Source organism: Epargyreus clarus, unplaced genomic scaffold (genome assembly GCF_041222505.1).
Source record: "Epargyreus clarus isolate Ecla_fem2 unplaced genomic scaffold, WU_Ecla_fem_2.2 ptg000029l, whole genome shotgun sequence".
In the NCBI taxonomy this organism is placed as follows: Eukaryota; Metazoa; Arthropoda; class Insecta; order Lepidoptera; family Hesperiidae; genus Epargyreus; species Epargyreus clarus.
In genome coordinates this window covers 5,067,115-5,084,839 of record NW_027332235.1, presented here as the reverse complement: position 1 = coordinate 5,084,839, position 17,725 = coordinate 5,067,115, and the positions used below count along the sequence as shown (strand labels likewise).

Here is a 17,725-nt window from a genome sequence, read left to right as displayed (position 1 = left end):
TAAATAATAAAATCGAGTAATAATAAATAATAATTTTCTGATGTCTCCTTTTTTCCTTGTGGCAATATTAACAACCCGGAAGAGCTGCCAGTTCGCAAATCGTCGCGCCCAGAAAATCATTTTCATTCGCTCGCCGACACAGTAATTCGCCGCCATCTTTCTTTTCTTACAATTCTTGTCGGCTGAAAGGTATGTCTAAAATTCCATATTTCATAAAATAGAGTTATACTATGTTATACAATGTGTGTAGTAGCTTATTTAGATCGTTTAAAAGTCGTTTTGATAGTTTAAATGTATTTATATTCTGTAATTTCGTCTCTAAAATAAGTGACCATGTGGTCGGCAACCGAAAAGGTCTTGAACGTACTGCGCATTATGTTTTAGGAAAAAAAGTAGTGAAGTAAGTGCAACCGTCTCGATTTGGAACCGGTTCGGGGTGTAAAAGTGTTTTTCTTGACGTTGTGTTTGAATCGTAGCATCTGTCAGGTATTATTTAGAAGCCGGTACTCTGAACCAACGTGGCGCGAAGTCGGTCAAGTAGGTAATCGGTTCTCTTTGTTGTAGTCCAAATGGGTTCTGTTGAGCGTGCCGGGGACGCGACGTCGGAGGTGGAGTCAGGGGAAGAGGAAGAAGTCATCGGCGGCGGCGAATTGGCTCAACATCTTACTATGAGGTGAGTTTCTTTGTCTTAGCAGTTTTACTGAATTGTATATGTAATTCTGTTTATATGAGTAGTGAAATAAAACACGTGCCTAAACGTGTTATCACGTCGTTGCGAGGTGGTTTATTTATGCGTCGTAGGTGCTGATCCACATGGCTGCGATCGGTAACCTCAAACTTAACGGTCTTTACGGTAAAGATCAAAGAAAACACTGATGCTTGTACCAGATTCACAATCTTAGGATAAAAATGTTTATTTTTTCTTATATATCTTAAAATTTATTATTCAAGGAAATGTCAATACTTTAATGAACACCAAATGTAGAACGTAATTGTAATTAACCATTTAAAAAAAAGGATAAATTTAATCAAGTAACATGTGTGTTTCATGTAAATGCAGTCAACTTCTTAACAAAAGCATTCCCTGATTTATTTTACAATATTTTTGTAATTAATCTTTAGTCAAATCAGTTAAAATATTGTAATTAGACACATGACAGAATAAGGTGTCATGAAAGCATGCAAATCACATGCACATGGTCACCACACCCAATCAATGTCCAAGATGACATGCTAACTATGCATGTTAAAGCTTAAATCAATCTTAATAGTTACCTACTTGAAGTATATAGAAGTAGATCACATTTTTTAAAAGCTAGACATTGATATCTGATAGCAATGCATAGTATTTATGGTATGGTAACATGGTTAGTATGCATGAGCTGTAAATAAATGCACATTTCTTGATTTATATGGAGAATCCTCAGATGTGTTACAGTATTTTGTTTATTGTGACTGTAGAGATAATTATTTTTCAATTACATTGTATTTTATAATACATTGAACTCATTACATTTTATGCTCATAGCCCCATACTAGGATTTTTTAGTCATTGATACTATAGGAACACGTAAAACCCAGAATAGAAATCTAAATTCATAATTTACATATCTGTCTGAGATGAGGGATTCCACTATATGTTAAACCGTTATGGCGACTGCTCCACCACGCATCATACTTGTCAAGTGTGAAAAGACATGCCCGCAATTCACACATCAAACCTTAAATAATAAATTAGGATGCTAACGGCTATAACAGCAGCATATCACGGCTATCAAAGTATAAAATCCATTCTAAAATAGCAGACAAACAAATTTACATACATACTTAGCAAAACAGTTACAGAACCTCCTTTTTTAAATTTTTAATTAAAGACTGGGCTATTTCTGCAAATATGAAATTCATCCTATATTTTAAATTGACTTGATGGTACATCGCCATTGTAATTTGTATGACTACACCTGCTCACAACAACTTCAGAGCCGAGTAGCAGTTTGGCGAGGACTATACCCCATTATATATCTGCGAATATAATATTGGAGTAGCAAGTGAGCTTGCACTATATCAGATGTTAAGTGGTTACTGCCACTCATGGAAAAATTTGATCAGCTTCATATGCAACATGTTCTTCCTGTAGTTGTGCACAGATTGTCCCTCCTAAGAACTAAGATGATACGGCAGTCATACGATCAGTCAGATTTTACCACCTTTTGTGGAGTGCATGCTCGTTTGCATTATTTTTATTTTATTATTTTATATTATTAATTATCTGATATCTATTTACATTCAAGATCAATTTCAAAGGAATAAATTATAGAACACAAAAAATGCATTGAAATCAAAATCAAGTCAGAATATTTAAGTAGTTTCATTACAGAATACTTTTTGAACGTCAATAATTTACCAAACAACCAACATGAATAAGCAGAGGAGAAGAAAATCCATCATTAAAATTAAACCATACTTCCTCAAAGATCTATTCTCCTAGTTCAATCATCCCAAGACGTTCCCGCTAATTCGGACTCCCAGTGATGCGAGTTATAGAGATGGGCGTTAGTGATTACGGGTCATTGAACTAATGAGTCATTTCACGCTCTACTTGTCGACATTGCGCCTTACACTAATGGATATCTCGAGTTTTTGTAGCTAACCGCCCGTGTATATCCTTGCTTGGTGATTGCATGCGTGTATGGGCGATGCTGCATGCTCGGTGCAATTATTGACTAACGGGAATTACATTGGCCATTTGTTTTGGAATGTTAGGCTTCATTATGTGCCCATTAATCCGTTAAAAGAGATAAGTCACACTGAATCATGCGAAGTAATATTTAAGATTGATAGCGTTTGTGTATTAGTATAATAAAGTTCGTAAAAAAGTATTTGAATTATTCAAATTTACGTAACTTGTACTTGATCAAGTTGAAAAATGAACATCGTAAATCGTCGTAATCGTCTTCGAGAGTATAATCGCATTCCAATACTATAAGTTACGAAAACAGTTCTGTATTACTGTTATCTTATCAGATTTTGTATTTAGGCCATATCCCGTCTACATCAATACTTTGTTGATATGACTAAGTCTTGTCTTCTACATCTTGTATTTTCAAGCGCCTTCATTTTCATAGAAATACTCATTTCTTGAGTTCAAAAGCTTCAATCATCCTAATTCACTGAAACCCAGTCTAATTTAAACCGACAAAAATTCTCGGTAATGCATTACAACATCGACTGTACAGTAGCTAATAAAAAGCGAACGGTTAGATGATGAGTAAGCAGTCCTACTAACAAAGAACTCGCCAGCTACATGATCGATATTCTTGAAATGGAATAACTTTTTAGAATGTTAATAGCTTGAGAAAAAAATGAATTGCTTGTACTCGATCGCGCGGTCGCCAGTGTAATATCCTTTATTAGTTCGTTCATACTGAATGCGCAGTAAAGAATCATTGGTAGTCTGGTACATAATATTTATGAAATGGTAAATTTTATTTATATTCAGTGATAGTTTAGTAGTTGCCTCTCAGAGGAAGCAGAGTTTCAAACACCTGGCATGCATGTGATTTTCAAAGATATGTGCGTATTAGACATTAATTATCACTCGTGAAAGAAAACATGGAAAGGTAACGCCTGAGAATCCCTTAAAAGTTGTCAAATATATATAAAGCCTACCAATTTAAGTAATCTTGAATCAGTTCTATCCGCATGCATCTTGATTAAACTCACGTAACATCTAATTTTACGTAGAGCAGTGAATTGCGTAAAATGATTACAAAAATGCTATCATACTACCGAAATACGTGTGAGCTTGATTTAGTAAGACTGTCGCTCTAAATATTTAACGATCCTGACCTCCAGAAAACTGTACTATTTTTGTCAGATGTTCCGCGTAATAATGGTGATGAACTGTGAAATCAAAATTCTTTTGAATTAGCTCATTAACACTTATAGATCGTGTTAATTTATGGTTGCTATGTTATGTTACCGAATTGTTGGTTTGTACGGCAGAATTTCTCGTATTGCACTATTATTTAAGTTGCTCAATATTTAGGGAAATAGATAGAAAATATGATTAAACACATTTGAACTATTTTGAACTTGGAAGTATTTAAGTTTAGAAATTATTTTCGGTAGCTTTTAATTGGGCATTATACATATATAAGCAAAGCGTAAGCAAATGGTACATTTTAGTAACAAAATAACACGTATATTTTATGTATATCTTGTAGGCTACAGATTTATTTTACCTTACATACCGATTAAATCAATTCGTCTATTTTCACGTCGTACGACGGTATCATTAAATAACGATTTGTTCGTCCCCCGCAGTGGAATCACCCGCAACGAGATGTTAGCGGCAATCACAAATCGCATCCACGCCGAGGCGATGGCGTCTCTGCCACCCAACGTGCGCAGGCGCATCCGTGCGCTGCGATCAATCCAAAAGGAATTCGTTGACATCGAGGCGAAATTCTATTCTGAAGTACACGCGCTCGAATGCAAGTACGAGAAACTATATAAGCCGCTGTTTGAAAAGGTGAGTTTATATTTATCCATGTTATCATTGTACTGAATCAGGATAACAACAATTTTATTGGTCGTTTATAACGTTCCGCTTGTTCCGATTGTTTATAATCGTAAAGGAGATATAAAATGTTTTTGTCTTCTGTTATATAAGATTGTCGAGCGTTCAGATTTAGTAAGGAATTTTTTCTTGTCTGATTATTTTTATCCTTTTGTTTTAAGACTGTGATTAAACTGTTCATGGTTAATACCTTTTGGATTGATTAAAATAAAAGCTACATAAAGATTGTCTTTATTTCATTATTTCTGCATATTTTATATGCTGTATAAATAGAAGCATTCAGTATTGAAGTTGAATAATAAATTCATAACAATTATTATAAATTACTTGTGAGCGAATGTCAGCACGGGCGAATATTAGTCACTTAAAATAAGTGTACATGATGACAAACAACACCAATCACTGAAAATCATGATTGATTTCAATAACATGCATCACCAACTGAGGCGATACACATTGACCTTACACTTGTACCTCACCTTGGCACATATTATACAAATAAGTTATTTACAGCGCGCTCAAATAGTGAACGGTGCTTACGAGCCTACAGACGAGGAGTGTGTGAACCCATGGCGCGATGAGAATGAGGAGGAGGAGTTGGCTAGGGCGGTGCAGGGCGCCGCTATCACAGACGGCGATGACAAGGTCAAGGAGGAACCCAAGGCTATTGAAGCGTAAGTATTGATTGATACCTTTATTAAACTTGGTTAGATTGAAATTTTACTTACTTGTTTAAAATGAGGTCAAAGACAAACTAATTGTGTTAAAGTGTATTGCTGTTACTTTTACAAGAAATTAAGTTCTTTTGAAAAATATTTCATGTGATTGTAGTTGCCTTTATGCATTTATTTATTGAGTTTTTGGTAAAATACAAACTAGGAAGTAAGCAAATGCATTAAACTATAAGCAACCTTTATAATATTAGTAGGGTTAGCTGTATATCACTTACACATTTTCCTCCGAAGATCAAAAGTACACAAAATTTTAGTTAATGATAAAGTTATCTTCATAATATATATGTATTTTAATTATTGCACAAATTTTTCAAAGTAATTACTTACATTCTTATTGATTACACTGAACTGCATACATTTAGACAATTATCTTACAAAATTTAAAGTAAACAAAACCTAAAATGATGACCAACTTATCACCAAGATCTGAACAGCATTGACTGATCTATAACATGCATCACCAACTGAGGCTTCACACTCGAGCCACAAGTCTGTTCACTACCCAACAAGTGTTTGAATGTGAGAAACTTGTTGCAGACCGGCAATGGACCCCAACGTAAAGGGCATCCCAGACTTCTGGTATACCATATTCAAAAATGTCTCCATGCTGTGCGAGATGATGCAGGAACATGACGAGCCTATTCTCAAATGCCTACAGGACATTAAAGGTTTGTAATCTGTCTTGTTTATAAATGCCCAATATTATAGTTATGTTTGTCTGTCTATCAATATGGTACAAAATGTGAAATGTTACATGTAAATTGTATTTATGTCGAAAAATAAAAGGACATTTAGTTTTTCACAAAATTTACAACTGTTTTTTTAAGACATTTCAAAGATTCACTATTGTTTTTTTGTAAGAATTGCTAAGAAAAGAAAATTTGGCAAAGAGAAGTTACAACTCAATTTGGAACAATAAAAATTCTACTTACCAATATCATTATGCAAATACAAATGCTTACTTAAAAGTTAATTGCATAATCATGTGGACTTTAGCATCACATTCAATTGACAGAACTGATGTTTGTCAATATAGGTATAAAGTGCGTTTATAGGTATAAACTCACTTTACACACATTCACACACTTCAATTGATCTCACTAATTTAATAATGTTACATTCTTCCGCAGTGCAAATGCATGATGACCCGATTGGTTTCACATTGGAATTCCACTTCGCGCCCAATGACTACTTCACTAACACGGTGCTCACAAAAGAGTACTCAATGAAATGCAAACCTGATGAGGAGAATCCACTTGAATTCGAGGGTCCTGAGATTTACTCTTGCAAGGTATGACTTTCTTGTTTTATTGTCATCATCATCATCATCATCAACAACCCATTACTGTCCCACTGCTGGGCATGGGTCTCCTCTCAGAATGAGAAGGATTAGGCCATAGTTCACCGCGCTGGCCAAGTGCGTATTGGTAGGATCACTACTGGACTAGTATTAGATTTTATTTTTGTATTTTGACCTAACAATGTTTGTTGTACAGGGCTGCGAAATAATCTGGAAGAAGGGCAAGAACATCACAGTGAAGACGATAAAGAAGAAACAGAAGCACAAGTCGCGCGGCTCGGTGCGCACCGTCACCAAGTCGGTGCAGGCTGATTCGTTCTTCAACTTCTTCTCGCCTCCACTCATGCCTGAGGACCCCAACTCCACGCTCGCATCGGATATACAGGTCGGCTATACTTTTTTTTTTTATAACAGGAGTAGCACACGAAGCATGCAGTCCACCTGATGTTAAGTGGCTAATGCCGCCCATGGACATCTGTAATCAACCCCAGATAGGATTAGATATTCCTACCTGAGGTCGGCCACAGATGCGCCGCTACCCCTGAGGACTTAGCTGGAACGCCTCGGAAAAGTCTGTCTCCCTTACCACACCCTTCAAAACGGAATACAGCAGCGTCTTACACTGCTGTTATTAGGCAGGAATAGGTGTGGCGGTGGTGCCGCCGGAGTCGAACCATGAAGGGTTCTACCACCTTCGATTAGATTAGTAATTATTGATTTTCTACTGTAATTATTGAGGTTAGAGGTGAATGTGGGAACCTTTCAGCTGTTAATGATGCTTAATTGCTGTTGTAAGTAAAATTATGACTCATACATCCTTAATAGGTATGGATTAAATATTGGTTTGATTAATGTTTTAGGAATTAAAATCACAATTTTTAGTTATAAAGATAGTATTATACAATTTGCGTCAGTGTAGTTGTTACTATGGAGCCTTTATTAATAGAAAGTGGGTTCAAAATAAACATGTAACAAACAATAAAAGGTCAAATATGGATTTTCTTTTGTCATTTCATTTATTATGTATATTAAATTAAAAAGAGATTAACATTTATTAAATTTATAACGTCGCGCTTATGTTAACATTCGACAATGTAACAGTCACACTTGAGTGTTTAAGATTATGGTGATGATCTCCCATTACTTGTAGTTCACCATTTCCCTCAACTAAACTGTACGCCGACCGTATCCGCAGGCGTTGCTGACGGCGGACTTCGAGATCGGCCACTACATCCGCGAGCGGGTGGTGTCGCGCGCCGTGCTGCTCTACACCGGGGAGGGGCTCGACGACGAGGACGACGACGACTACGAGGAGGAGGTACGACACGACACACGACACGACCACGACACGACACGATCACACTACCACGTTTACACGGGCACGATTGAGGACTGCTTAGAGATGTACCCACTTGATAGTAGATCGGGTAAAATTGCGTTATTCGCCACAGAATATAGTGTTGAATTGAGAAATTCCTGCTGTTTGAAATTAGATGTTTAACCGACTTCCCAAAGGAAGAGAGGTCATCTATACGACACATATATTTTTTAGTAACATGTAACATCATAATTTTACAACAAAAGTAGTGGACTTTTGTATGTGTAATGTATGGTAGTTTAGCTTATTTTGACTGGTAGAAATATACAATTTAGAAAAAATTGTTAGTTATACAAGTACATTAGTTAGATTGATATGGTTATCTAATCATACCCAAAATATGGTCTACGTTTTTGTACTCATTTTCCTGTTACCTTTATCCACATATCAGTTGGAATGTACAGAATATGTTCGTAGGCTAGTTAGAGTAATAAATTTATTAATAATACTCATTTGGCCTATTTCTATACTACAATTATATAGGAATATTCATCAAGTAATATTATTGCAGTATTATTTGTAGAAATGTAGATATTCTGAAAGTATAATCTTCAGCGTAAAATTTAGCTGTTCATGTGGAAATCATTTTTTATTTTTTAATTTATATTGAACGTGTCGATCTCGTAAAATATATAAACAATACAGTCCATATATGACAAAACTATTTTATAGTGACTATAGCTTTTACATTTAATAAAACTGTACATTCCTGATATATTTACAACAAATAAAAACAAAAAGTTTTTATAGTATTCCTGTGGGCTTCTCAAAGCAGTCTTACTTGGGCAAGTTGTTGGTTATCTCTATATATAACATACTAATTACAATATCCGCATACTTAATTTCTCGACACTTGCAGAATTGCCGATAAAACAATTGCATAAATTAATAATTGCTTCGCTTTAATTGGTAGTAATTTGGTGGAGTTAATTCTCACAGTGCTATATTACTTTCAGTTCATATAACAAGTTATTTCTACATATTTTTATTATGAACCACTAACACAAAAAAAAACGTGCAAGCCTTAAGATAATGAGTCTAATTTTAACAAACATTAAACTTAGATATGAACATATTTTTTATATATTTGTCTTAGCCAAAACTTGCCCCGAATTGCCCTAAAGAACATTTAATAACAACTATAAAATACATAGTAATGTTAAGTAATTACGCATGCAATTTTTCTTAGATATTGTGAATTCTACAGCCATCTCGTAGCCTCACATTTTTAGCTTGTCTGTACCCTTGCATGGTAGTTAGGCGTTGAGCTTTCTATGTGTCGCGGAGTGATTATTATGTCCCTTTCCAATATCAGACGAAGGTACAGTATATACCACACGTTACGATTATTTTCGAGCGCTTTATTCGGCGGAAAAACGTTATTTATTATCCACATATTTTTGTTACCCCTTGTTTATAAATGTTTAATATCAGTGTATTATCATATTGTATGTTTTGTCCTATATTGTACTTGACCTGACATTGATACGAATTTATTCGAACATCAGGCCTTGAATTTGCAATGTTTTATTCATTATTTACTTATCAATCGAGACCGTCGTGAGGAAATCTACATACCTGAAAGTGTAGTGGAGTAAACTGGGGCATAAAGATTTTATTTTGAGAGCAGGTACAGTTCTGCTATGGGGTTATGGTGATAAGATATGTTCTGAATTAGGGTTGTTGCGAATATCAGCATCAGCATCAGCATCAGCTGATTATCAGCTTTCTTTTACATATCAGCATCAGCATCCGCATCCGCAACAAAAGATGCTGATATTTAATGCTGATATTGAAATTGTAACGTGTTCGTTGAAGGCGGGACCGAGCTTAAATTACGTGGAGTTTTAGCCAATTACAGAAGTTTATAAACACAAGTTGTCATCAAACAATCATTAGATTGTATTGACAACATAATTTGGTCAGACATCAATAACTTTCGATCATAGTTCAATCAATCAATAACAGAATTATGTACTCAATTCATAATGCCACATCCAGTGAAAAGTGCAATATGACCAAATATTTCGTTATTGAACAAAGATACGACACAGTGTAGTTTTTGTAAAAAAAATAACAAATAAATGCCGACTTCTGTGTGTGACTGCAGAGTGGAGGGTAGCTAAAGTGGATGTTGTTTTCGTTCTGAAGTCGGTGCTACATATATTTCGTTGGATAACGGCGTAAACAGCGTGTTCAATATAAGCGCCGGCTTCGGAGATATGTGCTGAGCCAAAATTTGTTTCAGTTGATTTTTGCTTTGTAGTGACACGGAAGTCGTAAATTTTTTTTCACCTTTTTTAGTGATGACATACTAAAAATCTTACAAATGCACTAGTCGCCCTTACGATTTTTGAAAGTTCCCCTCGATTTCTCTGGTCTGCCATGATCAGACCCTTATTTTCTTATAATGGAACTACTTTGGAAATATCTTTTTTTCCAACAAAATAAAAATCATCCAGTTCGGTTCATAAACGACGAAGTTATCCGCGAACAAACATAAAAAAGACATATATACGGTAGAATTGAGAAACCGCCTCATTTTGTGAAGTTGGTTAAAAAGACTATTCTCGTAAGGGACGTACAAATACCTCAGTATAAAATATATTTATATTCAGTATTTTTAAATATCAGCATCCGCATCAGCATCAGCTGATATTAATCTGAAAAAATCAGCATCAGCATCAGCATCCGCTGATCTAGTAAAAACCTGCATCAGCAACAACCCTGTTCTGAATGTTAGAGGGACAAGATAAGTCGTATAATAAAAAGCTGGTAATAATTGTTTATGAATGAGGAGGTAACATTTTTGACGGATAAAAACCGCAGTGCAAAGGCGCGGTTAATTTAATTTTATTTCTGTTTATTTTTGGAACATCTGAAAAGTCTTCCCCGAGAGTGTAGTGCATACGGTATCTACGTCTGTTGGCTGGGAGTGATTGGATGCACAACCAAAAGCGGAATATTTGCTTTCAGGAGGATTCGTATTCTGACGAGGACTCGGGTACTGAGGAAGTTTCTGACGCGGAGGATTGATGCAAGACGATAGTCCCACTGCCTCTTAGCGTTAAGCCAATCGGCACTCGGTACCGAGGTCAAACGGCTCATACCGCTATACGCGTATTTGACCTCGGGACGCTATTCGATGCACTCACCTGTGCTTTTTAGTCTTTTAACGCGATCATATCTGTTTCATATCGAAAAATTTGAAATTGTACCAAAAAAAAACTAACTTTTTTATAAATTCGCGGAGCGATGAGTGATAACGAATACTCGTAGTGGCGTGCGTTGGGAAATTGGCTCTGGGTTCATTGGGACGTTACATTGTTACGAATTGTTAAAAATCTCGCTTAGCACCGGACCGAACGGCAATCCTTGGAGTCAGTTTTCGAATGCTCCCCAGCAATGTTTTTTATAAATCGATAGTATTTGTCGGTAGCAGCTAGATATTTTATAAGATAACAATCTTCTCGCGGAGCTCGTCTCGTATTATGTATGTCCTATGCATGGTTTATCTTTGGATTAGATAAATATGTTTTAGTAATGAGTATGTAGTGAGGCCGGCGAGCGGCCGAGAAGCGAAGGTGCCTTCTTATTGTAATGCATGTTATGGTTACATGTCTGTTAAGATACCTATATTGCATTTCTAGTTTAGTTATACAATTTCTCGTTTTTATTTATTATTATACATTTGATAATTGTAATAGTGTGTATTTTTGTTTAAGAATTTTACGTATTCGTTTGTGTACTTTGAAATTTCATGTGATATTATTTTATTTCTCTAAGGCTATTAATGAGATGTTTCCTATTTAATTGAGCGAAATTTAAGTTGCCTTCCATTCCATTGTCAATTCGTTGCTTGCTCGCAGTACGGGCGCGGAGTTCAAAACTCTCGGCCCGTAGATCGGTTCATTGAATCTCTTGTAAGTGCCAAAATGCATTTTTTATATAAAATATCATCACTGGAACATTGCAAACTGTGATCTTACTCTCGGAGACGTATTCGACTCGACAATAGCAAGGTCGGATTATAGATGTATATTTTTATTTATGTAACTTTCTATTGAAGTTAGCATAATACGATATCAATGTTACTATTGCAACTCGTGAAGTAGATTATATCGGTTATGGCTTTTATGTTTTGGCATGATGTCGTACTGATGACATTAAATTGTATGCTTTTTATCCGAGTGTGTTTTATTTTCGGCCCTTTTGCATGCACATAGTTACACGGTCATGTTTGGCGACGCAGATGGTTGGAGAATTCACACTTATGACTAAGGTGGTCTGTTTGATGTTCAATATTGGAAACGTTTATAGTTATAGCATTTATAATTGTTTGAATTTTATTTATTTTAAAAGTTTATTGCATAATGTGTATGACACTAGTAAAATATTTCCATTGTTATATTATTATTGAATATTGTTGATTATTATTTCTGAATTGAACAATACATATAGTGGATTTTTCTTTATTCAGGATAAAACTTATTATTGATTTATTAGAATAATTTATTTTTATTTTCTTAGTGTGTGTAATGTTAGAGATTCCATATTCGCTAGAGACAAATGTTTCAGACCGTATTTATGAAGTCTGATATTATATTTATTCTGTATTGAAATTTAAATACCCGTTTTTTTTGTATAAATGTGGTAAATTGATGCAAAACTTGATGAGGGAAATGATTTAAGTGTCATTGGATATTTTTTGAGTAATTTTTTTTTCTGACAAACATATTTATTGAATTGTGTTGTGGGATATTTGTTTTCTAGTGAATATGCTCTACACAGTGAGGTACTGCTTAGTTTTAATTACAAATAGAATAGGTATCACTAATCAATTGGTCGTTAAAAACGTTTCCAAAAGTAACATATATGTTAAGACCAAACGAACGTGAAAGGAAGTTCTTAGAATCGAGCAACTGTACGATTTGATTCCATATTTTTATACAACTATTAGTCTAGCACATAGAGCATTTTTTTTTCAAATATACTGAACTGCCAAAGAAATTAGGATTAGGTCACCTTAATTTTTACTGTATTTTTGTCTGCCTATTTGTATTCTTGACAATATAATGTGTTTTGTAAAGATGCGTTATTTATGATAAGAAATATCGAACAATTATTTAAAAAAAAAACTTAATCTTTTCGCATCGTCCTACGACAGTCAATTTATTGAGGCCAAATTTTTTCTATGCTAGTATAAACGCTTTCAAACCCTTTGTGGTTCGACTCTGTGTTCCGTTTTGAAGGGTGTGGTAAGGGAGACATACTTTTCCGAGACGTTCCAGCTTAGTCCTCAGGGGTAGCGGTGCATCTGTGGGCGACCTCAGGCAGGAATATCTAATCCTACCTGGGGTCGATTACAGATGTCCATGGGCGGCAGGAGCCACTTACCATCAGGTGGGCTGCACGCTCATCTGCTACTCCTATATTATAAAAAAAAAGTTGAAGCGGTGAGTGGGCTAACATTGAGTGGCGTTGGGCAGGAGGAGGAGGAGTGCTCGACGGAGGAGAGCGAGGACGAGGAGCCGGCGCCGCGCCGCCGCGCTAAGCGCCCGCCGCGCGCGCCCGCGCAGGACAACCCCGCAGAGTGCAAGCACCAGTAGCACACGCGCTGCTGTAACTAACACACGTGTTGCTCGTCGGACGAATACGACGCGGTTTTATCGCGAAACACGCTTCACTGGACTTTAGCCGTCACAATTTAATAGGCCCATTTTGACACGTGCCATCCTAATGTCTTAAACGAACTTTTTAGTAGGCAGTTTACGAACATGTGAGCTTTTAAATTGTGACGACTATGATTGGTTAATAAATGTCGGTGTATGTTTTGTCGCGCGATAGAAAAGCGTCGTCGATGCCGTCGGTCCCAATTGGCTTGTGTACGAACGATGCGATTTTGTCGTGTCATTGTTGCAACGTCGCACTGTTAGTCTGTACCGAATACAATTTTTGCTCTATCAAGCAATTTGGTTGAGATCTGTTAATGTAATTGCACGATCGCACACACGGTGAAATCGTTATAATCATTTTTGTACTCGCGTATGTATCTCAGCTCGGAAGTTTCCCTTTCAAGCTTCAATTAGGTCACTAAACAGAATGAAATGTTTAATCTCAAATTGCGACAAAATAGCATCGTTTTCTCGTACGCTCGTAGCCTATCTGGACCTTAAAATATACGAGGAACAATATCTCGCTGTATGCTTTTAGTTATAACACCTAAGTAAAGCGGAAAGCGCTCTCCCTAACCCTAATAGATTTAATGACATATGTAGGTAAACTGCACATTGCCAAACTTATATATGAACCCTGCACGTGCGTCTCCTGCTCCGACAATTTATTTTGTCGATAATTGCCGCACATGCTATACAAAATGGTACAGTACTCATCTACAGCGAGATATTGCTCATGGTATGATCAATACGACTGCTTTTAAAATAAACGTGCAAAATCCATTTAGTCTCATATACCATGTTTTAGATGTCATTCATAAGGATAGATTTGGTTAAAATTGACCTATCGATAATATAGAGTATTTTTGCAGTTTTTCTATAGTTGGACATTTTGGATTTAGCACGTTTATTTTACAAGCAATTCGATGTTTCAAGCGGTTGTTTCGCCAATGTAAAATGTCCGCCACATGTTTCGGTGATTGATTGTTTCGTCAATGTAAAACTCGCTATCTGTTTGAGCGTAGTAGTAGAGGCTTGATTTACTAGTATAGATTATTTCGTCTGATATGTGCCAACTGTCGTTTCCCCAACATAAGAATCGATATCGGTTATACGTAGGCCAGTTCACTAAATAAAACTTGCTGATTAACACTACGTACAAACTCAATGTACTGATGTGTACACAACGACTTGCGAATGTTAATATCGACACAAAATCATTTACACGAATGTTATAAACAATGTATGCATGTGCCTAAACAGCGTTTTTTTTTAAAATTAAAAGGTTCCTATAATCGTTCAACAATATGAAATATTGTTGTAAGAAACTTGTGTGTACTTATGTACGAACTTAATGTCACGGTTATTTTTATATCGTCGAAACAATCGAATGCTGACAATTTAAAATTTCACCCTATTTATACATATATGTGGCGATATAGTGAATGTGCATCCTGGTGCTCCGTGCTATGTATGTAACGGAAATTTGAAAATGCCATGTAACATTGGGATAACGATTGTATGCTCCCATGACTACCGGGTAAATGAGATAGTATTACTTATCTTTATATATGCTGGTTATACAATATTTATTATCAAACATTTTTCTAGGATAAATAATTAAAATTAAATGTTTCCATTTCATATGAAGCTATTCATTCACTCACCCGGTATTCCAGTACTCTTGAAAAGAATGTACGAAAAAATGTAGGTAAAATATAAAATATACCTAATGTAAAATATACCTCTCAGGCTCTAAAATTCAATTAATTAATATTTTCGTTAGACATTCCTAAACTTGACATCTTACAACAATTTTGCAGTATGTAATTATTTTATTATTGTAAATGTTGTCCGCCTGCGCCTGTCATGAATAGTTATGTCGTTATTGTTTAATTTTACGGTATTTTAATCCTAAGGTGCTTTTGTGCATTGTGTTATCGAATGATTTCATCTGATTTGAACATCTGTAGTGGATATTTTATGGAATGGTAACGAGCGAGGCCTTCATGAGGTGATCTCGAGGATCAGTAGAACCACAGTTCAGTTTTACAAAACAAACGAACTTGGAAAGTTGTCGATGTAAATGTTTGTTTCTCAAAATATATTTTGCTCAGCTGTAAATCCTACTATAGTATTAACGAAACATTTATTGTATTTAATCATCAATATACAAAAAGACAGACTTAATATTTTGCATCTCCATATTGTAGTTTAAGTTTGTGTTGTTTAAAGTTTTTTTGTCCTGAAAAACAATTCAGATCCCTTCGTTTATAGATATTTATTAATTATCGTTTAATGCGATTGATTGTGACCTAAATTTTAACGGACTGGAGAGTAGGCTTTAAGCACGCTCAAATGGATGGACACTAATTGAAATGGAATTATTTTCGGAAATAAAACGACAGGAATTTTTTGTTTTGTTTTTTTTTTTGAGGTTCCTTTGTCTAGCAGTCTAATCGGAAGGTAACAATATTTTCCAAATTGAAATTTGTGGTACCCTGAGTATTTAATGCTTATTCCTATGCCCGTAGAAGGGTTATATAGCTGTCATCAGAAATAACTTGTTTTGTGGCTGGACTAGAGTTAATTAATAAAATTATGAGTCATACTTTCGGTACATTTTTATTTAAACATTACAGCAATCTCACTATAAATTAGTAACATGAAAATTGATGGCTAAAGAGATCCGAGATATGATACTCTTATATTGGATTTATGCTCCTGGGATGCCATTTGAGAAATTGTGACAATTTAAAGCGAAAATGTATTGCGATGAAAATATTTTTTTCCTGACTGCTGGATTACCTCCCGAGGTATTCCCGGAGCGCTATGACATGGGGCTCTTCAAAAAAGGTGCAAAAAGAGCTCTCATACAAAGCCGGCGATGCATTGGAGACTCCTCTGGTGTTGCAAATGTCCATAGGCGGCGTTGACTACTTTCCATCAGGTAGCACGTCTGCCTAATCGTTAGGTTAAACTATAAAAAAAAAATACCTGTCCGTCACAAGATAATATAATTTATCTTATTAAATTCATTATAACCAAACCTACACGAACACGAATTGACATTTAAATCCTATAATTGCATGGCCGAATAAGCCGAATTGGTTTCCAAAGCAGAAATATGAAATATTAAGTCTGTTCATTTGTGTATATGGATTTAGGCCAATAACAGTGATCAATTTAAATAGACAAGACTTGTGACAAATCCAAACATGGTAAATTAAATGCCTGTAATAATGCGACTTTCCAAAAACGAAATGCCAGATGGTAGAACACGTTCGGTCTTTCGACCTTGTGATGTAGAAACGTGTGTTGATCTGGCTTTAACATTTAACTGTCTGAAAGACTGTAATGCTAGGTACTTAATGTAATCATTTTACTCCCGATTTTGTAATGCAAATGTAACTGCAAGGTACATGATGGTAACGATATAAAACCTTGGTACGTAAGTGTCGCCATATGTAGTACCAGTTAGTGTGGTACGAAATGTTAGTTAAAGCTACACATACACCAGCTGCTAGGGTATTTGTACACGACATTTTTATAATAAATGTAATTTTAAATTAACTTGATTTTATTTTATTAAAAAATCCTGGGTCCCAAACAAATTCATGAATATAACCGGATTATTATGAACATAAAGTAGTTAAAATTAGTAGATTTTTTTGTTTCTTCTCTCTTAAATTCTGCTGCGTTAAATAAAAGGCTAAAATATTCTTGTAAGAAATGCTGCGACATACATAACGGAAAAAATAATAAATAGATATTTTTTAGATCAATTTATTAACTTTCAAAGTAACAATGTATTATTTGTATTTATCACGATTTGTCTTTTCGATTACAACATAGGTCAGATCTGGAGTCTACAAAATAATCAATTCGTGAAATTAAGATCTAAAATGAATATTTATTTTGTAAAAGAACAAGGTACTTTGTGACAATTTTAATTAAATATACTTGAGCCTTTACAAAATAAACACGAAAATAATAAGTCGATTTTTCTGAGATGCTTTCTCACTGAAAACTGTATGACAATACATCTGATAGTAT

At 35.3% G+C, this 17,725-nt stretch overlaps 1 protein-coding gene across 2 annotated transcripts; it reads left to right on the top strand.

Annotated features, from left to right (window-relative positions):
• The first annotated feature begins 40 nt into the window (after positions 1–40).
• Positions 41–17,242, top strand: LOC140754435 (nucleosome assembly protein 1-like 1). Of its 2 annotated transcripts, none has more exons than XM_073089444.1 (9): positions 41–189; positions 565–673; positions 4,327–4,534; positions 5,096–5,256; positions 5,854–5,984; positions 6,447–6,607; positions 6,813–7,001; positions 7,812–7,934; positions 13,484–17,242. In XM_073089444.1, exons 2-9 carry the CDS (start codon positions 570–572, stop codon positions 13,601–13,603), a joined length of 1,197 nt encoding a protein of 398 aa, XP_072945545.1. In that variant the 5' UTR covers positions 41–189; positions 565–569; the 3' UTR covers positions 13,604–17,242. The 2 variants fall into 2 exon arrangements, with proteins under 2 accessions (XP_072945545.1, XP_072945546.1); XM_073089445.1 differs by lacking the exon at positions 13,484–17,242 and adding an exon at positions 10,971–12,179.
• The last annotated feature ends 483 nt before the right edge of the window (positions 17,243–17,725 follow it).